We start from the raw sequence: 26462 nt of genomic DNA on the forward strand, positions 1-26462 counted from the left end.
TTTATTTTTAGATACGTGATGATAGACCACCACCACAATCTTTAAATCTATGTTAAGGCCAGCTTGTAAAGCAACATCATACCAAGTGGTTAATGGACCACACACGCCATTCCGTATTCTCAGTAACTCAAAGAACCAACTTGTGCAATCCGAGTTCTGTTTCTAGTCGACATGACAGGATCATGCTGAATCATCCTTGATGATTTATTAAATCACATTGGTTGTGATCATTCATCCACAATTAAAGTGCTGATGTAGCCATCCTTTTGATGTAGCCATCCTTTTGATGTAGCCATCCTTTTGATGTAGCCATCCTTTTGATGTAGCCATCCTTTTGATGTAGCCATCCTTTTGATGTAGCCATCCTTTTGATGTAGCCATCCTTTTGATGTAGCCATCCTTTTGATGTAGCCATCCTTTTGATGTAGCCAGCCTTTTGATGTAGCCATCCTTTTGATGTAGCCATCCTTTTGATGTAGCCATCCTTTTGATGTAGCCATCCTTTTGATGTAGCCATCCTTTTGATGTAGCCATCCCTTTGATGTAGCCATCCTTTTGATGTAGCCATCCTTTTGATGTAGCCATCCTTTTGATGTAGCCAGCCTTTTGATGTAGCCATCCTTTTGATGTAGCCATCCTTTTGATGTAGCCAGCCTTTTGATGTAGCCATCCTTTTGATGTAGCCATCCTTTTGAGCTTCTATTTGAGGTTGGTGATGTGGGAATGTCCAGCACAGTCAGATGCTGATGGGAGAATGGCTCATAATAGTGGCTGGAAGGGAGTAAATGGAATGGCATCAAACACAAGGAAACCATGTATTTGATGCCATTCCACTGATTCCGCTCCAGTCATTACCACAAACTCGAGCCCTCAATTAAGGCGCCACCAATTTCCTGTGATGTACAGTTATAGCCAAACGGCCTGTTGTGATAGAATTGATGTCATCATCCTTGCACATCAACTTCAAATCGAAGAAGAGGGTATTAGCCAATCTAAGAAGTGAAGTCTGGTTCGTAAAAACAAGACAAATCCAACACCACACAGAACAGAGAAAGAAACGGTTACGGAAGGCAGAGCAAGAGCAACATGGCTGGGGCCCATCACACTCTCATTCCACTGCTGATCCTAAAGCTTATCAATGCAGGTAAGAGGACACCTACTGTAGGATAAAAGATCAGCCATGCTCATTAACCATTCATGCTGTGTGTAGGTTTGCTAACAGGTGGCTAGAGACTAATCTACATAGTATTTACCACTTATAATGGATCCTTGATGAAGTTATTTGAGTAAGGATTTTACTGTGTTACATGGATACATTTTGTTTTTCTCTTTAGGTGTGCATGGAAAACAATTATCTCAATACGTCAATGAGGGGGCTGATGTCAGTCTGCTGTGTGACAATGTGGTTAATTCAGACTGCTCCTTAATTATGTGGCTTCACAGCAGAGAGAGTTTTCTAAATGCTATTCAAGAGGTTTTTAACGGGAAGGTGAGCGTTAACTCAAAGAGAGCTAAAAAACTGAGTGTGGACGCTGACTGTTCTCTACATATTCACAATGTCACAGCTGAGGATGCTGGACGCTACACATGTCGAATTTTAAAACACCAAAATCCCTTTTCAGACACTGATACCTATCTGTCTGTTCTAACCAGTGAGTATTACAGTAAAGTAAAACATAAAGTAAAACATATGCAATACAGTATTATACAGTATTATAGTATTACAGTATTATAGTATTATAGTATTACAGTATTTTAGTATTAGTGTTATAGTATTGCAGTATTATAGTATTGGTATTATAGTTTTACAGTATTATAGTATTTGTATTATAGCATTGCAGTATTATAGTATTGACATTATAGTATTACTCTATACATGAGTGACCTACAACAATACTTTATTCCTTGAAGAGAAACCATGGTAAAATTGAATGTTTTCTTATGTCTCTTGCAGTCTTCTTGTCCACACTACTGACATATCTAAAGCCTGATAGACCAGTAACAATAAGGTGCTCTCTGCACACCAATGAAGGACCTGGAAACTGTAGGTTATTTCTCAATAGTGAAGTTCATCTGAGCTGGATGGATGAGACTGGTCGGAAGCTGCAGGGAGACTCCAGATACCAGCTCACAGGGCCTCGCTGTGACATCACTCTGAATATGACATTCCAGAAGGAGGACAACAACAGGAAGTGGACGTGCACGCTGACAGACAAGGGAAAAGTGAAGATCTCCATTGACTTCACATTCTCAGGTATGTGTTCTTGTTATGCTCCTATTATCTGAAGAAGTTCACAAGATTTAATGGCATTAAAGTGAATGTCAAACCTGATCCTTTCTCTTGATATCAGTGATGAGTGAACACGCATACTGCTCTACTGTATGAGTCTGATAATGAAGAGTTATTTAAAAGAGCATGTTCTTCTCCTGAACTAGATATTAAAGACACGGATGATGACGGTGGAGAGGAAAATGACGGTAAGAAACCATCTACACCGTAAAACCAGATAAGTTCTGGCTGTTCAAACAGCCAGAGGAAACGATTACCTCAAAAATGTGAACTTAAGAAACTTAAAAATAACTGAACCGAGCAGTACTACCTTCATATGAGTAATACAAATGCATTTTTTTGGACTAAGATATACTTCAATTTAACACCCCCACTAAGCAACAAATCCAATACTTTCCCTGTGTGCCTTGGCTCTTCGATTGAATTGTAGCTTTACCAGCCATTACTTAATTTGTTTGTGAGACATGGTTGTTGAATTCGTTCATTTTCAGTCCTGTGGCCTTCAAGTGAGTTCCTAGGTGAATATTATTATAATAACATTATAATTAAACCATTATCTATATCATAAAGTGTAATACAGTAGCCTGAAACTTATAGTTTAAGTGGGGTTTCAAAATTTCACAAACGTACCACAAAAAATGTCCAGTAATCTTCGAACGAGGATGTACCAGAATTTTGCAACCCTTACTCTAAATCACATCATGCTGGCTTGCAAAGTGATGTGATGTGTAACTCATATTGAAATTGATCATGCATCTATCCAACAGTTGAAATTTGTATTCACCCACAACCTGCATTCATAATGACTGCCAGGGTTAAGAACAGTGGGAGGAGACTACCTAAACCATTTAAACTGGAACAACCATTTCAGTAATGGGGCAAATATTCGGTGATCGGATTAGTTTAAAAAAATGTTATTCATCTTTATGTAGCATAACTTTTCAATCAATCAATCAGTCAATGTACATGCAAAAACACAGATATTAAAACTATTTAGAAAACTCTACCCGCAGTACAGCATGCTCGGAAAATAGTTCATTTATTATCATATCTTTAAAAAAAAATGTTGGTGCGACTTCTCATTTAGTTCTGAGTCAGTACCACATAAACATTTTAAGTATTAATAACTTTTCCTTAACTTTGAGTACTAGAAGTATTTCAGTTAAAAATGCCTTGGGGTTTACAGTGTACTAAGTCAAATTCAAACTTTGTTTACCAAGGCAACGCTTTTACTACTGTACCTCATTGTGCTTCATCTATGGACTATTGTGTGCCAGTCCCTCCTTCTCCTTGTTGTGAGCCAGGCGGATCTCAAGTGACACAGGTGTGCTCTCTGTCTTCCTCCATCAGGTCTTAAACAGTCGCTGCTGATCTGGGTGCCAATGGGGGTGGTGGTGTGTGTGGCTGTGTGTGTGGCCGCAGTCACCTTCAGAAGGAGGGCGTGTAAGTCAACTATAACTCTCTTATTTACCCTCCTGAAGTCAGGTTCTGTTCTATCTGAAATGAACTAATTTCCTTCATACAGTAGATATTTATAATGTTGTATAGAAAAGAAAACCTTATTTTTCTTGCTAAATGTGTATTTTATGAATGATTCATGGTCGTTTGTTCTCAGATTATGTTTCAGGAAATCAGATGGCAGTCAACCCAGGAAATATGGTGCAAGCAAACAACAGGGATGTAAGTAAATGGGTTGTCAACAAAATAATTCCTTTTGATTGTTACTGTGGATATAATGTGTGTGTGTGTGTGTGTGTGTGTGTGTGTGTGTGTGTGTGTGTGTGTGTGTGTGTGTGTGTGTGTGTGTGTGTGTGTGTGTGTGTGTGTGTGTGTGTGTGTGTGTGTGTGTGTGTGTGTGTGTGTGTGTGTGTGTGTGTGTGTGTAGGACCAGAGAGCAGACATGACCTATGCTGAGGTCAACCTTCCCACTAGTAGGAGGGTGGTGGAGAAAGACCAACAGACAGAGTATGCAACCATCAGAACATGACCCTGAATCATAAACTGTTCCGTATTGAGGCTGTAAAGAAGTGGTATTCAAATCCTACCCTGCAGGTCTGGAGTACTGTTGGCTTTCTGGAATACCCGGTGTCCTGGGTCTAAATGAAACTAATAAGAATGGAACTGGCTTCAAGGTCCACATTTTAATTTGATTTGATTTGATTTGATTTGACATTTTAATTTGAGGGGCTATGAAGTGGAGATGTAAGAACTGCACGGTTCCCTTGAAATAAACTTTCTGAGTTAAGCTATACCAAAAAGTGTGGTTCTTACAACATTTACATTACCTTTACATTACCTTTACAGACTTACAGTAAGTGGGTTCATCCAGAGGTGGCAGAACGGAGCAAGTTTCAAGTTTAAATATCACACGCACAAGTACAGCAAAATGCATTTATTGCCCAATCCAAACCCCAACAACGCAGTAATAAATAACAATGTAATACTAAACATAACAAGGTAGAAAAAAAACGAGATATACCAATAAGAATAACAATAAAATAATAAGAACATGATAAAGTAAGTAAGCATACTATATACAGGGTCAGTTCCAGTACCATATTTACAATGTGCAGGGATACTGGAGTGATGGGGGTAGATATGTTTAGGGGTAAGGTGACTAGGCATCAGGATATGTGATAAACAAAGTAGCAGCAGCATATATGATAATTGTATGTGAGTGTGAGCAAATGAGAGAGTGTTTGTGTGTGTGTTGGAGTGTCCATGTGCGTAGTGTGTGGGGCCCTGTGAGTGTGCATAGAGAATAAGAATAAAATACAAAGGTCAGTTTAGATCATCCGTGAAGCTATTTAGCAGTCTTATGGCACGGGATAGAAGCTGTTCAGGAGCCTGTTGGTGTCAGACTTGAGGCACCGATACCGCTTGCCATCCTGAAGCAGGGAAAACAGTGGCTTGGGTGGTTGGAGTCTTTAATGATTTTCTGGGTCTTCCTTTCACACCGCCTGATACACAGTAAAGGTCATGGATGGCAGGGAGCTTGGACACACCCATGTGTTGAGGTTCTTCATGGCAGAGGTGATGTTGCCAATTCTTACCATCTGGGGTCGGCCTGTCAGGAAGTCCAGGATCCAGTTGCAGAGGGAGGTGTTCAGGCTGAGGTTCCTAAGCTTGGTGACGAGCTTGGAGGGGACAATGGTGTTGAACGCTGAGCTGTAGTCAATGAACAGCATTCTCACATAGGTATTACACCTAGGTGGGTGAGGGCAGTGTGGAGTGCAATTGAGATTGCATCGTCTATGGATCTGTTGGGGCGGTATGCAAATTGGAGTGGGTCTAGGGTGTCTGGGATAATGGAGTTGATGTGAGCCATGACCAGCCTTTCAAAGCACTTCATGATTACAGATGTGATTTCTACAGGGCGGTAGTCATTGTGGCATGAAGCATTAGAGTTTTTGGGAACAGGAATGATGGTGATCATGTTAAAATGTGTGGAGTACAGACTGGGAAAGGAGAGGTTGAAAATTACAGTGAATATACCTGCCAGCTGTTCTGCATATGCCCTGCGGCCTTGCTGTTATTGACCTGATTAAAGACTTTACTCACGCCAGCCACATGCGGCGCATGTCAGAGCCTGTGTAATATGATTCTACCTTATTCCTATATTGACCATTTGCTAATTTGATGACTCTGCGAAGGTCAAAGCGGGACTTCTTGTACCTGTTCCTGTCCACAGCCGTAGTCTCAAGGTTGTCTGCGATGGCCCTGTGTGCGGTAGCTCTATCCTGGCCCAGTGTCGTCCAGGAACTGTAAAAAATGTGTTTAGCGCCAACCTCAGTGTGAGTCCAGGGCTTTTGATTGGGGAAGCAGCGAACCTTAACTGTGGGGACAACATCGCCGATGCATTTCCTAATGAAGCCGATGACAGAGGTGGTTAGCTCATCGATGTTATTGGTGGAGTCCCGAAAAACATATTCCAATCAGCGCAAGCAAAGCAGTCCTGTCCTGATTTGATTTGCCGATTGGTGGACAAGGGAGGGCCTTGTATGCTTGCTTGTGGGTAGAATAACAGTGGTCTAGGACTTTATCACCCCTAGTGGTGCGGGAGACATATTGATGGAAGTTGGGCTTCACGTGTCTTAATGACGTGGAATTAAAATCGGCAGCAACCAGAGAAGCGGCCTTGTACAGTTTGTTAAGTGTCCGGTTGTTATTTTTCTTGTCCTTAGGTGGAATGTATACAACAGTCACGGTAACAGCTGAAAACTCCTGAAAAGGGTCTGCATTTGACCATCAGGTATTCAAAGACGGGTGAATAATGGGTCGACACTTCCATCGCACTCGGGTCAGCACACCTGTTGTTATTGATGAAGAGACAAACCCCTCCCCCCCTCAATTTCCCTGAATCCACTGTCCTGTCGGCATGGTGGTTAGAGAATCCATAGAGTTGGATAGCCATGAGGGGTATCCTTTCCAAGAGCAATATTTCAGAAAAGCAGAGAATATTGCAGTTTCGAGAGTCTCGTTGGTAGCAAATCCACAATCGAAGGTCATCCCTCTTATTATCAAGTGATAATGGAGGGAAGATTTGGCCAGTCTTCCCTTCGCCTTAAATTCGCCAGGATCCTCCCTCTCTTGCCTCTGTAACTTCAGCGTTTCCTCTTGGGTAGCCCAAGAATTGGCTTTGGAAGCCCAGGACAGATGAGTCAAAGTTGAAGCCAGAATTGAGGTTGGGGTGTACTGTAGCAGAGCCTTAAGGTAGGGAGGGGCAGTTTCCCTTGCTGCTCCGTAGGCAAGTACCACGGTCATGTTCTGGATGCAAGTTTAGACTGGAAGCCAGTGGAGTGTTCAGAGGAGTGTGGTGGCATGGGAGAATTTGGGAAGGTTGAACACCAGGTGGACTGCAGCAATCTGGATGAATTGCATGGGTTTGATGGCACACGCAAGGAGCCCAGCCAACAGCGAGTTCATAAGTCCAGACGGAGCAGGCAGGCCTTGGAGCGGGCAGGCTTTCCCCGGGAGGAAGAGTAGCCATCTTGTCGAGGTTGAACTTGAGGTTGTGGGCCAACATCCAAGCTGAGATATCTGCCAGGCACGCAGAGATAAGTGTCACCACCTTGGTGTCATACGGGGGGGATGAAGAAAAGTAGTTGAGTGTCATCCGCATAGCAATGACAGGAAAGACCTTGTGAGGATATGACGGACTTGATGTATAGGGAGAAGAGGACAAGGCCTAGGACGGAGCTCTGGGGGACACCAGTAGTGAGAGTACGTGGTGCAGACACAGATCCTCTCCACGTCACCTGGTAGGAGCGGCCTGCAGGGTAGGATGCAATCCAAGAGTGTGCAGAGCCTGAGACGCCCAGCCCTGATAGGCTGTAGAGGATGATCTGATGGTTCACAGTGTCGAAGGCAGGTGATAGGTCTAGGAGGATGAGAACAGAGGAGAGAGAGTTAGCTTTAGCAGTGTGGAGAGCCTCCTTGACATAGAGAACAGCAGTCTCAGTTGAGTGACCTGTCTTGAAGCCTGACTGGTTGGGGTCAAGAAGATCTTTCTAAGAGACATAGTGAGAGAGTTGCTCAGAGACACAGTAGACTGATGGCCTTGCATCAGTCTACTGTGTGACAATATCCCTTGTATTCTCCACTTCCCTTTCTCATTCTGTTCCAATGAATGATGACACAACCGATGCAGATAAAAAATAAATATTACTATTAATCTCAATCTTGAAATAACTCAGAGGTCACATAGGAATCTGCATACAGAGTCTGACAATGATTAATCTGGACCGTAACTATATTATTTACAATGCTACTACGTCTTTATATGGGACACACCTCCTTCCACCCACTTTTGTGTGAAAACTTAATCTGTGGTCTAAAAATAATTCACGTTTTAGCCTGTATATTTGATATTTTACCAGTAGCCTACAATAGGCTGTCAAAGCTGTTTCTGTCCAGGCCACAATGACTCACACTTGACCATGAACTTAGTTGTTTTTGCAGTAAAGTGTTGTTGCACTGGTAACATCTTGTGTCCAAAAATGTATGATAGCTCTAATTGACTGTGCTGTCTGAAGATTTAGAGACTACCTTTGGATTTTGAAGGAGGGAGCAACATTCGTCCTCGTTTATTCATGCAGTCTAATCTAAATCCTTCCCAGGCACGTTGTGGCCTATTGTTTTTACCTTTTTAAAGATTGTCACTCCCCTGTCACTCAACCACAAAGTCACTAACATAGACCATATAAACTGATATTTGCAGCGTCAGTGAAGTGAAACCTTAATTCCACCCACTTAAGAACATAGCCATTGAGTAAGATTGAATTTGCTTTGCCTGCCTGCACTAAAGATGCTTGAAGTTATTCCTCGAGGTTGAGGCCCATACTCCCAGTAGGTATTAGATAGAATGTCTCGGCAACCTGTGGTTACCTACAGTAGGTTACCCCATTGGCTCATAACAAAATCTTGACCTTTTTCAAACACAATTATATAGAACATTGTGGCAAACTGTGGTTACCTAGGTTACCCCATTGGCTCACAGCAAAAACTTGACCTTTTTTCACAATTTTCTTGTTTTCTGCTTGTTTTAGTCAATTACAAAACTACATTAAGAAAAAGACAACATGTCTAAATACTTTTTTTAAACCATTATTTTACCAAGTAAGTTGACTGGGAATTCATTTTCATTTACAGCTCACAGATTACTGCACCTGTACATAGCCCACCTATAATTTAGCCCAAACAACTACCTCTTTCCCTACTGTATTTATTTTATTTATTTATTTGTTTTGCTTCTTTGCACCCCATTATTTTTATTTCTACTTTGCACATTCTTCCACTGCAAATCTACCATTCCAGTGTTTTACTTGCTATATTGTATTTACTTTGCCACCATGGCCTTTTTTTTGCCTTTACCTCCTTTATCTCACCTCATTTGCTCACATCGTATATAGACTTGTTTCTACTGTATTATTGACTGTATGTTTGTTTTACTCCATGTGTAACTCTGTGTTGTTGTATGTGTCGAACTGCTTTGCTTTATCTTGGCCAGGTCGCATTTGTAAATGAGAACTTGTTCTCAACTTGCCTACCTGGTTAAATAAAGGTGAAATAAAAAAATAAAAATTGACCTGGGGAATACTTAGTGAGGAGGCATGAATGAGCCAATTAGAAGCTAGGGATGATTAGGTGGCGATGATGGTATGAGGGCCAGATTGGGAATTTGGCCAGGACACCAGGGTTAACACTTTTACAATAAGGGTGTTATAACCCTTAACTACAGAGAGTCAGAAGACCCATTTAACATCCCATCCGAAAGACAGCACCCTACACAGGACATGTCCCCAATCACTGCAGTGGAATCTTATTTTAGACCAGAGGAAAGAGTGCCTCCTACTGGCCCTCCAACACCACTTCCAGCAGCATCTGGTCTCCCATCCAGGGAGAACGAACCCTGTTTAGCTTCAGCGTCAAGCTAGCAGTGGGATGCAGGGTGGTATGCTGCTGGCATACCATTTATTTTGAACAATGCCTGCTCCCAAGCGTTCTCACTACTTAGAAAAGCATAATATTATAGAGCTTCCCTGAGGCCCTTTTCATGACGATGCCAGCAGCCACCTGAGTGAGTGAGTGAGTGCTAGCTAGCTACCGACCGGAACATTAAGCTAGCCAAGACCAACAACTTAACAAATTGACTATACAGCTACAAGTAGTGAATGGAGTTACAAACGGACTATACTAAACAAGTTAAATGTCTTACGTGTGAGGACTTTTTTTCCACACACATAGCTAGCTACATGTGTAGCCTACTTGGACACCGGCTCCCCACAATTTCCCACTCTCTCACGCTGAGGAATAGTGAAGCCACAGGGGTCTTCTCGCGGTGTCTATTTCCCTATGTGGGAGTATTGCGAACTGTTCCATCTACATTGAACAAAACAGCAGCTTTTCGGCTTGTTTAGTTATTTCTGTATTTTAAAAAATCAACGAGAAAGTTGGCTCTTTTACTCTGGGGGTCAATATGAAATAATGTTTGTTTTTCTCCAAATTCTGGGTGTGGTTGAAAGGGATTCCTTATTATTACGTGAATATTGACTCGGACTATCTAGTGAGTTTACCCTTGCATTCCGTTGTTAAGGGAATTTTTCAGAGGTTGTGCTTTGAACAAAGTAGTGTCCTAAATATTCCCTCCATTACTGATTATTTTCACTCCTAATGATGACTGAATTTGTCAACAAATAGTGCTGAGCCATTAACCGAAATTGCGGTTAATTTTTGGTTCAATTATCTGAATTTATTTCATTTTTTTCCTGTAAGATAAATGCTCACATTGCACAGTTTCTCTAGAGATTAATCAGATCCAGCCTGAACTGTGCCATGTATTAGGGAGGCCAGAATTTTGCTACAATAACATATGTTTTATTTACATTAAAGAACTACAAAATAGTGATCTTGTCAGACAGCACAGGCAGCAGCTCTATAGAGATGAGAGGATGACTTGGAATGAAATAATACATTCATCAATTCAAATGAATGTAATATACACAACTGAAATATTTTATTAAAGTAAAGTCATGTGAATAAATGATGGTTAAGTGATAAGCATTAATGGGCAGTCACAACCATCATGGGACTTTTTAAATGTTATTCTGTTTGTTACAGCATTCACCTCACATAATATGACGTGGTGAGGTTGGACCCAGGTGCAGAGAAGAGACCAGATGAGGAATCAGTGGTTAAGGATAAACATAATACTTTACTGAGAAACGGTAACAGAAGGATCACAGTACACTGGGAAAACAACAAACACTAACAACACTAAGTCTCAAAAACTCACTCAAGAAACACACACACACACAGTAAGAAATTCAAGCTTCTGCAAAGGACCACAGAAAACAGGGACACAATCATGAAATAATAAGACACACCGAAGTCCAATAAACGTCTCTAGGGCGGTCTCCGCTGCCCTCTGGTGCCAGGAGGAACCATGACACATAATGCATAGTGCATTTTATGTTTTTTAAATGATTCTTTTTTTAATAACCTAAACGAAACTTGTGTTTGATTTGATATAAACTATACAAAAAATAACATAATCAGCTTACAATAGCGTGGAATAATGGCCACAAGGTAGGCTGCAAGAGTTGAGTGAATTGATAGTATAATGTATTTTCATCTCAAGAAGACACACCTGGGACAGATACATTTACTTGAAGGTAGTCTATTATTTGAGGCGTGTGTGCTTTAGCTTGACATTTGTCAGTATTCCATTGTTCCATTGTAAAAATGCTTGAAAGTATTTTAAAGTTTTGACAGTATTTTACTCAGGTTTAGAAGGAGAGCTCCCTACTGGCCTGGCCCACTGACCGATAATAAAGACTTCATACCCTAGAGGCTCCTCCAGAATGTCAGTGAGGGAGACCAGCACCAGATAGAGAAGATGGTGGACATGGGCGTAAAAGACCTCTTCAACCTGACAGAGCCACGTGAGGGCACTGGCACCCTCCACCTGGCCGCTGTGGCCAACAACACAAACATGGTAAGCTTCCTGCACCCCAGTCATGTTAGCTGCTGAGTTGGGGCACGATGGCATGGTTGCCTTGCTGGCTAAGAACTACGCTGACATGAACCTGCTGGATGCTGAGGGGAAAGGGGAGAGGATATAGTCAGGCCACAGAGTAGGTGATGCTGCTGTGTGTGCTAGAGATATAATTCGGGCCACCAAATAAAATAGAATTGAGTAGAATATTCAGCCACTGAATAGAATGACTTTATTTTCCACCTGTAGATAGAAATGGGCCTTTAAACCACAAATGTTTCAACCACAGGGTTTGTTTACTTATTATATTACTGCATGTAGCTCTTATACCAAGAGCTGTTGAATGCCGTGCCTGTTTGACTCATAAAAATGCACGCTCTCTCTGTTTACATGATGATGAGATCAGTGTTTCAGGCGACTCAAATCGACTCACCCACTCCAAAGGAACCAACGCAACGACACTCATACAAACTCCTTAAAACCCAATTATGATAATAGCCTCAATTGCAGTGCGGTCCAGTCTTCAGTTAGAGTCAATGACGCTGGGCTCTTTTGAGGGGATGATTGTGGACATCTAATTACAGATCAGAAGGGATCCTCTCCCTGGTCTGTAAAGCCTGCTGGCCTACTGGGTAATCCCATTTGATCGGCTCACCGACTCGGTGTCTCTTGGCTCTTTTCCCAGGTGTGCTCCTCTGCTGCGTCTTCCCCCCATGCGCTGCCTGCAGGTGGCCTACACAGCATGGCCGATGTCAACAACGTCTCGCTTGCCGGGACACCCGTGTTCCTGCTGGCTGGCCTGTGCCTCTGCATCCTGGTGCAGGGCGCCGACCCTGACGCAGCTGATCATGACATAAGGGGTTCTGGGAGATCAAAGGCCAAATCTGAAAGGACACCCTATTCCCTATGTAGTGCACTACTTTAGTGTTATGAGGTAGAGTTTGGCGGAGTGTTACAAGTATGCCATTTTGGATTCAACTAGGGTTATATTCCTAAAATTGAACTGTTGAAATTTGGGAATGTAAATGACCTGAATGTCTGAATTGTTGACTCTCTGAGTCTCTAGATACCTGTGTTGAATAGAATAAAGTAACTTAGACTTTGCTGTGTGAATTCTATCTTCTTAATGTCATTCATCACATGACAGGCTGCACTGACAGGCCGTACTGACAGGCCGCACTGACAGGCCGCTCTGACAGGCCGCACTGACAGGCCATACTGACAGGCCGCACTGACAGGCCGCACTGACAGGCCGCACTGACAGGCCGCACTGACAGGCCGCACTGACAGGCCGTACTGACAGGCCGCACTGACAGACCGCACTGACAGACCGCACTGACAGACTGCACTGACAGACCGCACTGACAGGCCGCACTGACAGACCGCAATGACAGACCGTACTGACAGGCCATACTGACAGACCGCACTGACAGGCCGTACTGACAGGCCGCTCTGACAGGCCGCACTGACAGACCGCAATGACAGACCGTACTGACAGGCCATACTGACAGACCGCAATGACAGACCGTACTGACAGGCCGCACTGACAGGCCGCTCTGACAGGCCGCACTGACAGGCCATACTGACAGGCCGCACTGACAGGCCGCACTGACAGGCCGCTCTGACAGGCCGCACTGACAGGCCGTACTGACAGGCCGCACTGACAGGCCGCACTGACAGACCGTACTGACAGACCGTACTGACAGGCCGTACTGACAACCTGCACTGACAAGCTGCACTGACAGGCCGTACTGACAGGCTGCACTGACAGACTGCACTGACAGGCTGTACTGACAGACCGTACTGACAGGCCGTACTGACAGGCTGCACTGACAACCTGCACTGACAAGCTGCACTGACAGGCCGTACTGACAGGCTGCACTGACAGACTGCACTGACAGGCTGTACTGACAGACCGTACTGACAGGCCGTACTGACAGGCCGTACTGACAGACCGCACTGACAGACTGCACTGACAGGCCGTACTGACAGACCGTACTGACAGGCCGTACTGACAGGCTGCACTGACAAGCTGCACTGACAGGCTGCACTGACAGGCTGCACTGACAGACTGCACTGACAGGCTGTACTGACAGGCTGTACTGACAGGCCGTACTGACAGGCTGCACTGGCAGACCGTACTGACAGGCCGTACTGACAGGCTGCACTGACAGACCGTACTGACAGACCGTACTGACAGGCTGCACTGATAGACCGTACTGACAGGCCGTACTGACAGGCTGCACTGACAGGCTGTACTGACAGGCTGTACTGACAGGCCGTACTGACAGGCTGCACTGGCAGACCATACTGACAGGCCGTACTGACAGGCTGCACTGACAAGCTGCACTGACAGGCCGTACTGACAGGCCGTACTGACAGGCTGCACTGACAGGCTGTACTGACAGGCCGTACTGACAGGCTGCACTGACAGGCTGTACTGACAGGCCGTACTGACAGGCTGCACTGACAGGCTGTACTGACAGGCCGTACTGACAGGCTGCACTGACAGGCTGTACTGACAGGCCGTACTGACAGGCTGCACTGACAGGCTGCACTGACAGGCTGTACTGACAGGCCGTACTGACAGGCCGTACTGACAGGCTGCACTGACAAGCTGCACTGACAGGCCGTACTGACAGGCTGCACTGACAGGCTGCACTGACAGACTGCACTGACAGACTGTACTGACAGGCCGTACTGACAGGCTGCACTGGCAGACCGTACTGACAGGCCGTACTGACAGGCTGCACTGACAGACCGTACTGACAGGCTGCACTGACAGACCGCACTGATAGACCGCATTGACAGGCTGTACTGACAGGCTGTACAGACAGACTGCACTGACAGGCCGTACTGACAGGCTGCACTGCGTTGATGGAAGCAGCCAGGGCTGGGGCTGTGCAGCAGATCAGAGCCATCCTACTGAGGGGGGCGAACACACTTCACTGCCATGGGGGGATTCTTTGCGGTGGGTTATACAGTATTATAAACCTGAATGCTGATTGGCTGAAAGCTGTGGTATACCACGGGTATGACAAAACATTACTTCTTACTGTTCTAATTATGTTGGTATCCAGTTTATAATAGTAATAAGGCACCTTGAGTGCTTGGACATATACCACACCTCCTCAGGCCTTATTGCTTAAATAATGCATTTGAACGTCAGATGTCTGTCAGTAAAGGCTAACCATGTCTAGTTGTGGGTCTGATTCCCACATGGCCACATATACTGTATGTCTATACTCCATGGGCCGGTTTCCTGGACTCAGATTAAGTCTAGTCCTGGACTGAAAAGCCCTTTAAATAGAGACTTTCCATTGAGCAGGACAAGGCTTTTTTCTGGTCTGGGTAACCATCCCGATATGTCAACTTATTTTGAATACAACCGTCATCAGTTACTATAATTGTCCTGAAGGTGATCCAGGTGCTGTCTGCGAACTCAGATGACATGGGAGTGATGACATCAGAGGGGGACACACCTCTTCACTACGCTGCCTGACTGCTGCGGATTTACCTGCGGAGCCACCTTCTGTAGCGGGATTCGTCCTCCTCTGACGAGGAGTCTGAGAGATCGGGCCAATATGCAGCATGGTATGTGTCCATACTCATTAAATGAACACGGAAATAACAAAACTAACAAAGAGAACAACTGAAAACAGTTCTGGCTGGATTGACAGCTGCCTCTGATTGAGAACCATACCAGGCCAAACACAGAAATAGCAAATCATAGAAAAACTAACATAGACAACCCACCCAACTCACGCCTGACCATACTATAACAAAAGAACTAAGGTCAGAACGTGACACCTTCACTAATAACTCATTAACACTGAGTGAAACGGTCCTTAAAACAAACACATTTACGTTCTACTCAGGGAATACATCTGTTATAAATATTTGAATCAGTCTTCAGTTATATGCCACTGTTCTATGCATTTAATTTCCAGCATTTGGAATGTTTTCAGTGGGCTTTTTATGATTTAACTAAAGGGTTTAATTCTTTATTGTCTGTAACTCCAGGTTGTAACCCCAAACTGAAGAACCAGGAGGGCCTTCTCCCCCGTCAGATTGCCAAAGACAATTCAGCGGTGAAGGAACTCAAGAAAGCAGAGAGGATACACAGGAAATACTCCAAACCCGGTGTGTCCAATCCCAACACTCCCTGAGCTCTGACTCTCCACTATTGGTCCCACGAGTACGAGACTGCCCTTCGGAACACCTTTTTTGATGAATCAGGAACCGAATGCACGGAGACGGTCTCCAAGAAGATGTTTATGTCCGTGCTGCAGAAGCTCCAGGGCCCAGTAGAACCAGACCAGCTCTATACAGTGGTAGTGGCCTACTACAAGAGGAGAGGAAGACTAGTCAACGTCAATGACTTCTTCAATGGCCTCAAATACCTCCATAAACCATTTACCATGCCCACAAGAAGAAGAAAGGTAAAAAGGCTAAATTCACCCACCCTTATCTGCACCGTCCCACCTGAGCTTATTTACCAGGGGCACAACGACGCCCTACTTCATGATCCAGACGTACCAGCACTGCATTGACGTCACGTGGTTCGACCGCGACCACCCGCCAGGCCACCCCATCGAGGACAACTCGGCCTGGTATATAGGCAAGCCAGAGAGGGTCTAAATCAACATCAACTACTGTGTGAAGACGGGGGACCTGGAGTCTCTGAGCCTGGCCTTTAGTCAGGGGGTCCAGGTGGACATGAAGGACCGCTTGCAATGCATTCCAAAAGTATTCAGGCCCCTTGACTTTTTCCACATTTTGTTACTTTAAAGCCTTATTCTGAAATGGATTATTGATTTTTTTCTCTCATAAATCTACACACAATATCTACACACACCCCATGCAAATGTATTAAAAATGAAAAGTATTCAGACCCTTTACTCAGTACTTTGTTGAAGCACCTTTGGCAGCGATTACAGCCTCGAGTCTTCTTGGGTATGACACTACAAACTTGGCACACCTGCATTTGGGGAGTTTCTCCCATTCTTCTCTGCAGATCCTTTCAAGATCTGTCAGGTTGGATGGGGAGCGTCGCTACACAGCTATTTTCAGGTCTCTCCAGAGATGTTCGATAAAGTTCAAGTCCGGGTTCTGCCTGAGCCACTGGATCTTGCCTGTGTGCTTAAGGTTGTTGTCCTGTTGGAAGGTGAACCTTCGCCCCAGTCCGAGGTCCTGAGTGCTCTGGAGCAGGTTTTCATTAAAGGTTCTCTCTGTACTTTGCTCTGTTCATCTTTCCCTCGATTCTGACTAGTCTCCCAGTCCCTCATACTGAAAAACATCCCCACAGCAGGATGCTGCCACCGCCATGCTTCACTGTAGGGATGGTATTGGCCAGGTGATGAGCGGTGCCTAGTTTCCTCCTCTTCCATACTGCTTCCTCTCCTCCAGACAGCTTCCACTCTTCCAGACAGCTTCCACTCAGCTTCCTCTTCATCAGACAACTTCTACTCTTCCAGACAGCTTCCAATCCTCCAGATAGCTTCCACTCTTGCAGACAGCTTCCACTCTTCCAGACAGCTTCCTCTCCTCCAGACAGCTTCCACTCTTCCAGACAACTCCCTCTCCTCCAGACAGCTTCCACTCTCCCAGACAGCTTCCACTCAGCTTTCTCTCCTCCAGACAGCTTCTACTCTTCCAGACAGCTTCCTCTCCTTCAGACAGCTTCCACTCTGCCAGAAGGCTTCCTCTCTTCCAGACAGCTTCCACTCTTCCAGACAGCTTCCACTCTTCCAGACAAGTAGCTTCCACTCTTCCAGACAGCTTACACTCTTCCAGACATGTAGCTATCGTTCTTCCAGACATGTAGCTATCGTTCTTCCAGACATGTAGCTATCGTTCTTCCAGACATGTAGCTTCCACTCTTCCAGACAGCTTCCTCTCTTCCTGACAGCTTCCACTCCTCCAGACAGCTTCTACTCTTCAAGACAGCGTCCTCTCCTTCAGACAGCTTCCACTCTTCCAGACAGCTTCCACTCCTCCAGACAACTTCCACTCTTCCAGACAGCTTCCACTCTTCCAGACAAGTAGCTTCCACTCTTCCAGACAGCTTCCACTCTTCCAGACATGTAGCTATCGTTCTTCCAGACATGTAGCTTCCACTCTTCCAGACAGCTTTCATTCTTCCAGACAGCTTCCACTCCTCCAGACAGCTTCCACTCCTCCAGACAGCTTGACTTTTCCAGACAACTTCCACTCTTCCAGGCAGCTTCCTCTCTTCCCGACAGCTTCCTCTCCTCCAGACAGCTTCCACTTTTCCAGACAACTTCCACTCTTCCAGACAGCTTCCTCTCCTCCAGACAGCCTCCTCTCTTCCAGACAGCCTCCTCTCCTCCAGACAGCCTCCTCTCTTCCAGACAGCCTCCTCTCCTCCAGACAGCCTCCTCTCTTCCAGAAAGCCTCCTCTCTTCCAGACAGCCTCCTCTCTTCCAGACAGCCTCCTCTCCTCCAGACAGCATCCTCTCTTCCAGACAGCCTCCTCTCTTCCAGACAGCTTCCTCTCTTCCAGAGAGCTTCCTCTCTTCCAGACAGCCTCCTCTCTTCCAGAGAGCTTCCTCTCTTCCAGACAGCCTCCTCTCTTCCAGACAGCCTCCTCTCCTCCAGACAGCCTCCTCTCTTCCAGAGAGCTTCCTCTCTTCCAGACAGCCTCCTCTCTTCCAGAGAGCTTCCTCTCTTCCAGACAGCTTCCTCTCCTCCAGACAGCTTTAGAGTTCTACTGATCTGAGCTGGAGGTAGAGCCCAATGACGTGAAATATGCTGAGGAGGATGTACTGTAGATCTGGGCTGCAGGCTGGTGGTTGACATGTGTCAATATCTTATCTCTCCCCTCCTCTTCGTCTCTCTATCACCATCTGTCAGACATGCTGGGCAGCAGGTCTCACTCTGCAGGTACCCACAAGCACTGCACACACACACGCACGCACGCATGCACACACACACACACACACACACACACACACACACCTTGTTAAGATACACACATCTCCATAAGCCTGTGAATGGCATCCCACATGGTTGATGTCACTGCTTGACTGGTTCTGTAATGTGCCTGTTTCATCCTTTGTTAGACATCCATGTGCCTGTAATTGACTGGGAGAGTCAGGCTGTTTGAGAGGTAATGGTTTCCAATGCAATACACAGTTCTTCCTCTGAACCAGCAGAGGACACTGTTTGGCTAACTTTACTGGGGAAAAAAGTGGTTGTTTATATTGAGGTGAATAGAAACTTCTAGGGAGCTCTTGTCTTACAGCCCAGAATGAAGCAAAATGGCAGCCGTGTATATTTACCTTGCTTATATAAATACCACCATGGCCATCATAGCTTGCTTTACAATTGTATGTTTTGCCAGATTTCAATCTGACGATAAATAACAAGAAAATAAATTGTATGAGCTCTAATATTGATCTCTCTCTCTCTCTCTCTCTCTCTCTCTCTCTCTGTCTATCTGTCTATCTGTCTATCTGTCTATCTGTCTGTCTGTCTGTCTGTCTGTCTGTCTGTCTGTCTGTCTGTCTGTCTGTCTGTCTGTCTGTCTGTCTAATTCTCTCACTATCTTGCTCTCTCTCTCTCTATGCCTCTCCAGCTATCTCTCTCTCTCTATGACTTGCCAAAGCAAGTGAGGTAGATAATATACAGAAGTGAAATAAACAATACAAATATATATATACATATATCTCTCTCTCTTGCTCTCGCTCGCTCTCTCTTGCTCTCTCAATTCAATTCAAGGGTCTTCATTGGCATGGGAAACATATCTTAACATTGCCAAAGAAAGTCAGGAAGATAATATACAAAAGTGACACTCACAGAAGTTCCAAAAGAATAAAGACATTACAGATGTCATATTATTTATATATACAGTGTTGTAGTGATGTACAAATGGTTAAAGTACAAAAGGGAAAATAAATAAGCATAAATATGGGTTGTATTTCCAATGGTGTTTGTTCTTCACTGGTTGACCTTTTCTTGTGGCAACAGGTCACAAATCTTGCTGCTGTGATGGCACACTGTGGTATTTCACCCAGTAGATATGGGGGTTTAACAAAATCGGGTTTGATTTCGAATTCTTTGTGGATCTGTGGAATCTGAGGGAAATATGTTTCTCTAATATGGTCATACATTGGGCAGGAGGTTAAGAAAAGCAGCTCAGTTTCCACCTCATTTTGTGGGCAGTGTGCACAAGGCCTGTCTTCTCTTGAGAGCCAGGTCTGCCTACGGTGGCCTTTCTCAATAGCAAGGCTATGCTCACTGAGTCTGTACATAGTCAAAGCTTTCCTTAAGTTTGGGTCAGTGACAGTGGTCAGGTATTCTGACACTGTGTACTCTCTGTTTAGGGCCAAGTAGCATTCTAGTTTGCTATGTTTTTTTGTTAATTTTTTCCAATGTGTCAAGTAGTTATCTTTTTGTTTTCTCATGATTTGCTTGGGTCTAATTGTGTTGCTGTCCTGGGGCTCTGTGGGGTGTGTTTGTGTTTGTGAACAGAGCCACAGGACCAGCTTGCTTAGGGGACTCTTCTCCAGGTTCATCTCTCTGTAAGTGATGGCTTTATTATGGAAGGTTTAGGAATCGCTTCCTTTTAGGTGGTTGTAGAATTTAATGTCTCTTTTCTGGATTTCGATCATTAGCGGGTATCGGCCTAATTCTGCTCTGCATGCATTATTTGGTTTTCTACGTTGTACACGGAGGATATTTTTGCAGAATTCTGTATGCAGAGTCTCAATTTGGTGTTTGTCCCATTTTGTGAAGTCTTGGTTGGTGAGCGGACCCCAGACCTCACAACCATAAAGGGCAATGGATTCTATAACTGACTCAAGTCTTTTTAGCCAAATCCCAATTAGTGTGTCGAATTTTATGTTCCTTTTGATGGCATAGAATGCCCTTCTTGCCTTGTCTCTCAGATATTTCACAGCTTTGTGGAAGTTATGTGTGGCGCTGATGTTTAGGCCAAGGTATGTATCGTTTTTTGCGTGCTCTAGGGCAACGGTGTCTAGATGGAATTTGTATTTGTGGTCCTGTCGACTGGACCTTTTTTGGAACACCATTATTTTGGTCTTACTGAGATTTACTGTCAGGGCCCAGGTCTGGCAGAATCTGTGCAGAATATCTAGGTGCTGCTGTAGGCCCTCCTTGGTTGGTGACAGAAGCACCAGATCATCAGCAAACAGACTCTTTACATATGCTGGTTATGTAAAGAGTTGGTAGGCTTTATGGGGACTCCTATGGTAGGTAAACCTATATCTCATCTCTTGGAAGTAGTACTGTAGACTACTTTATCTTGTCTCTCTCTGTATGTCTCTCTTGCCATCTCTCTATCTGTGTTAAACGTGTTAGCACTTGCTGATGCTGATCCACACTCTCTCTCCATCTCCAAATCAAATTAGACTACAGTGTCCTCAAGGTCCATTGGACATAGTTACATGATCGAATAAAAGGAAAAATAACAACTCAGAGGTTAGGGATAGAGGCCAATGTTGTTGAATATGCATTACCACTAGACCTTAATGATATCAACCAGAGAGAGAAAAGGAGAGGATGAGGAAGGGCTGAGAGACGAGAGCGAGAGAAGACAGAGAGAGACGCTAGAGAGTTAGAGAGACGATAGAGAGACGACAGAGAGAGATGACAAAGAGAGAGAGACGATAGAGAGACGACAGAGAGAGAGACGTTAGAGTTAGAGATGAGAGACGACAGAGAGCGAACTCACAAAAGAACACTAGACACTATGGATCACAAAGCTTTTACTATCTCATCCTGGAATATACAAGGTCTGAGGTCATCTGGCTTTGGCCTAAAGACCAGGAACCCAGACTTCATCAAAGAAATTGGAAATACAGACATTGTCATCCTACAAGAAACATGGTATAGAGGAGACAGACCCACTGGTTACCCTCTAGGTTACAGAGAGCTGGTAGTCCTATCCACCAAACTACCAGGTGTGAAACAGGGAAGAGACTCAGTGGGTATGCTAATTTGATATAGAGCAGACCTAACCCACTCTATTAACTTAGTCAAAACAGGAACATTTTACATCTGCCTAGAATGTAATAAGGAAATGATCTCAACAGAGAAAAATGTCCTCCTGTGTGCTACATATATCCCCCATTGGAATCCCTGTACTTTAACGATGACAGCTTCTCCATCCTGGAGGGGGAGATCAACCATTTCCAGCCTCAGGGACATGTACTAGTCTGTGGCTACCTAAATGCCAGAACTGGACAAGAACCCGACACTCTCAGCACACAGGGGGACAAACACCTACCTGGAGGTGACAGCATTCCCTCCCCCATATGCCCCCCTAGACACAACTACGACAACATAACCAACAAAAACGGGCCACAACTCCTGCAGCTCTGTCAGATGCTGGGTATGTAAAGAGTCAATGGTAGGCTTTGAGGGGACTCCTATGGTAGGTACAACTATAGCTCATCTCTTGGCAGTAGTACTGTAGACTACTTTATCACTGACCTCAACCCAGAGTCTCTCAGAGCGTTCACAGTGTGCCCACTGACACCCCTATCAGATCACAGCAAAATCACACTACTTGAACAGATCCATGGTCAATCATGAGGCATCAAAGCCAAAGGAGCTGAATAACATTAAGAAATCCTATAGATGGAAGGAAAATAGTGTGGAAATCTACCAAAAACAATTAGGCAACAACAATTCAATCCCTTCTAGAGAATTTCCAGGACACAAGGTTTCACTGTAGTAGTGAAGGTGTAAACTTGGCAGTAGAAAACCTAAACCGTATATTTGACCTCTCAGCTTCCCTATCAAATCTAAACATTTCAAGCAGACAACCTAAGAAAATGAACAACAACAACAACTGGTTTGATGATGAATGCAAAAACTCTAGAAAGATATTGAGAAACCTGAGAGAAACCTTGAGAAACCAACCAAAAACATAGAGACCCAGAAAACCTGAGTCTACACCTTCACTATGGTGAATCACTAAAACAAGACAGAAATACACTACGGATAAAGAAGGAACAGCACGTCAGAAAACAGCTCAATGTAATTGAAGAATCCATCAAATCTAACCACTTCTGGGAAAATTTGAAAACTCTAAACTAACAACAACACGAAGAGTTATCTATCCAAAATGGAGATGTATAGATAAACAACTTATCCTATCTTTTTGGCTCTATAACAAAGAACAAACAGCAAAAACATATACATGATCAAATACAAATCTTAGAATCCGCTATTAAAGACTACCAGAACCCACTGGATTCTCCAATTACATTGAATGAACTACAGGACAAAATACAAACCATCCAACTCAAAAAGTCCTGTGGTGTTGATCGTTTCCGACATGAATATATAAAATATACAGACCACAAATTGGTTAAACTGGTTAAACGTAAACTCTTTAACATCTTCTGCTGCTCTGGCATCTTTCCCAATATTTGGAACCAAGGACTGATCACCCCAATCCACAGAAGTGGAGACACATTTGAACGTAATAAATACCGGGTGTGGGGGAGATGCCTCAACAGCAACCTTGGGAAAATCCTCTGCATTATCATTAACAGCAGACTCGTACATTTCCTCAGCGAAAAATATGTACTGAGCAAATATCAAATTGGCTTTTTACCAAATTACCGTACGACAGACCACATATTCACCCTGCGCACCCTAATGACAAACAAACCAAAACAAAGGCTAAGTCTTCCCATGCTTTGTTGGTTTCAAAAAAGCTTTAGACTCAATTTGGCATGAGGGTCTGCCATAAAAATGGAGGGAAAGTGGTGTGGGGGGAAAAACATAATACGTTATAAAATTAATGTACACAACAACAAGTGTGCGGTTAACATTGTCAATAAATGGGGCTTGGGGTGAGACAGGGATGTAGCTTAAACCTGACACAGAGAGAGACAACAGAGAAAGAGAGATGACAAAGAGATTGAGATGACAGACGACAGAGAGAGAGAGAGATGACAGAGAGAGGGAGGACAGAGGGAGAGGCGACGGAGAGAGACAACAGAGAGAGAGAGAGAGACTACAGAGAGAGAGAGAGAGACGACAGAGAGAGAGACGGCAAAGAGAGAGAGAGATGGCAGAGAGCAAGAAAGAAAAGATGACTGAATTAACACAATAGAGGGAGAGAGAGAGAGAAAGAAAGCCTAGTAGTGACATGCATGTGTGTAATGGGATGGAGAGATGGAGAGAAGGGGAGTGAGAGCAGGGCAGGGTGAGTCAGTGAGGGGGAGGAGGATATGGAGAGAAGGGGAGTGAGAGCAGTGCAGGGGGAGTCAGTAAGGGGGAGGGAGCTGGGGGAGGAGGAGATGGAGGGCGGGGAGGACGGTGGAGAGAGGAGGGCTGTTCTACCACAATCAATGCTATGCAGGTTAGTAGGAGTAAACAAGGCCGGAGGCTCTAATTGTCGGTCAGAAAGCTATGACGCAGTGAGTGTGTTAGGGTGTTTGTGTCTGTAGGACTATTGCGCACGTGTCAGAGCACATGTCTGCATAAACGGTATGTGTGTGTGTGCTCCCCCTCTGATGAACAGTCCTGTCTGGGTGTGTGTTCCCCCTCTGATGAACAGTCCTGTCTTAGTGTGTGTTCCCCCTCTGATGAACAGTCCTGTCTTAGTGTGTGTTCCCCCTCTGATGAACAGTCCTGTCTGGGAGTGTGTTCCCCCTCTGATGAACAGTCCTGTCTTAGTGTGTGTTCCCCATCTGATGAACAGTCCTGTCTTAGTGTGTGTTCCCCCTCTGATGAACAGTCCTGTCTGGGAGTGTGTTCCCCCTCTGATGAACAGTCCTGTCTTAGTGTGTGTTCCCCCTCTGATGAACAGTCCTGTCTTAGTGTGTGTTCCCCCTCTGATGAACAGTCCTGTCTGGGTGTGTTCTCTCTCTCTCTGATGAACAGTCCTGTCTTAGTGTGTGTTCCCCCTCTGATGAACAGTCCTGTCTTAGTGTGTGTTCCCCCTCTGATAAACAGTCCTGTCTGGATGTGTTCTCTTTCTCTGATGAACAGTCCTGTCTGGATGTGTTCTCTTTCTCTGATGAACAGTCCTGTCTGGATGTGTTCTCTCTCTCTGATGAACAGTCCTGTCTGTATGTGTTCTCTCTCTCTGATGAACAGCCCTGTCTGGATGTGTGTTCCCCCTCTGATAAACAGTCCTGTCTTAGTGTGTGTTCCCCCTCTGATGAACTGTACTGTCTGGATGTGTGTTCCCCCTCTGATGAACAGTCCTGTCTTAGTGTGTGTTCCCCCTCTGATGAACAGTCCTTTCTGGATGTGTGTTCCCCCTCTGATGAACAGTCCTGTCTTAGTGTGTGTTCCCACTCTGATGAACAGTCCTGTCTTAGTGTGTGTTCCCCCTCTGATGAACAGTCCTGTCTGGGTGTGTTCTCTCTCTCTCTGATGAACAGTCCTGTCTTAGTGTGTGTTCCCTCTCTGATGAACAGTCCTGTCTGGGTGTGCTCTCTCTCTGATGAACAGCCCTGTCTTAGTGTGTGTTCCCCTTCTGATAAACAGTCGTGTCTGGATGTGTTCTCTCTCTCTGATGAACAGTCCTGTCTTAGTGTGTGTTCCCCCTCTGATGAACAGCCCTGTCTGGATGTGTTCTCTCTCTCTGATGAACAGCCCTGTCTTAGTGTGTGTTCCCCTTCTGATAAACAGTCCTGTCTGGATGTGTTCTCTCTCTCTGATGAACTGTCCTGTCTGGATGTGTGTTCCCCCTCTGATAAACAGTCCTGTCTTAGTGTGTGTTCCCCCTCTGATGAACAATCCTGTCTTAGTGTGTGTTCCCCCTCTGATGAACAGTCCTGTCTTAGTGTGTGTTCCCCCTCTGATGAACAGTCCTGTCTTAGTGTGTGTTCCCCCTCTGATGAACAGTCCTGTCTTAGTGTGTGTTCCCCCTCTGATGAACAGTCCTGTCTGGGTGTGTGTTCCCCCTCTGATGAACAGTCCTGTCTTAGTGTGTGTTCCCCCTCTGATGAACAGTCCTGTCTTAGTGTGTGTTCCCCCTCTGATGAACAGTCCTGTCTGGGTGTGTTCTCTCTCTCTGATGAACAGTCCTGTCTTAGTGTGTGTTCCCCCTCTGATGAACAGCCCTGTCGTGATGTGTTCTCTCTCTCTGATGAACAGCCCTGTCTTAGTGTGTGTTCCCCCTCTGATAAACAGTCCTGTCTGGATGTGTTCTCTCTCTCTGATGAACAGTCCTGTCTGGGTGTGTTCTCACTCTCTGATAAACAGTCCTGTCTGGATGTGTTCTCTCTCTCTGATGAACAGTCCTGTCTGGGTGTGTTCTCACTCTCTGATGAACAGTCCTGTCTGGATGTGTTCTCACTCTCTGATGAACAGTCCTGTCTGGATGTGTTCTCTCTCTCTGATGAACAGTCCTGTCTGGATGTGTGTTCCCCCTCTGATAAACAGTCCTGTCTTAGTGTGTGTTCCCCCTCTGATGAACAGTCCTGTCTTAGTGTGTGTTCCCCCTCTGATGAACAGTCCTGTCTTAGTGTGTGTTCCCCCTCTGATGAACAGTCCTTTCTGGATGTGTGTTCCCCCTCTGATGAACAGTCCTGTCTTAGTGTGTGTTCCCACTCTGATGAACAGTCCTGTCTTAGTGTGTGTTCCCCCTCTGATGAACAGTCCTTTCTGGATGTGTGTTCCCCCTCTGATGAACAGTCCTGTCTTAGTGTGTGTTCCCCC

General features: G+C 44.9%; 1 protein-coding gene and 1 pseudogene across 1 annotated transcript; both read left to right on the plus strand.

Annotated features, from left to right (window-relative positions):
• Positions 1-918: 918 nt before the first annotated feature.
• LOC110522493 lies at positions 919-4510 on the plus strand. Its single transcript, XM_021600924.2, has 7 exons — positions 919-1144; positions 1335-1652; positions 1955-2254; positions 2437-2478; positions 3641-3733; positions 3906-3970; positions 4176-4510. Exons 1-7 carry the CDS (start codon positions 1087-1089, stop codon positions 4275-4277), a joined length of 978 nt encoding a protein of 325 aa, XP_021456599.2. The 5' UTR covers positions 919-1086; the 3' UTR covers positions 4278-4510.
• Positions 4511-5269: 759 nt separating this feature from the next.
• LOC110521075 overlaps positions 5270-26462 on the plus strand; it is a 32510-nt pseudogene continuing 11317 nt past the window's right edge.

Source organism: Oncorhynchus mykiss, chromosome 4 (assembly GCF_013265735.2).
Source record: "Oncorhynchus mykiss isolate Arlee chromosome 4, USDA_OmykA_1.1, whole genome shotgun sequence".
In the NCBI taxonomy this organism is placed as follows: Eukaryota; Metazoa; Chordata; class Actinopteri; order Salmoniformes; family Salmonidae; genus Oncorhynchus; species Oncorhynchus mykiss.

Bases quoted from the DNA above. Each gene is read 5' to 3' on its own strand.
- LOC110522493 (XM_021600924.2), top strand. From the start codon at position 1,087: ATGGCTGGGGCCCATCACACTCTCATTCCACTGCTGATCCTAAAGCTT. The intron at 1,145-1,334 runs GTAAGAGGACAC...TTTTCTCTTTAG, and splicing joins CCTAAAGCTTATCAATGCAG to GTGTGCATGGAAAACAATTA. The intron at 3,971-4,175 runs GTAAGTAAATGG...GTGTGTGTGTAG, and splicing joins TGCAAGCAAACAACAGGGAT to GACCAGAGAGCAGACATGAC.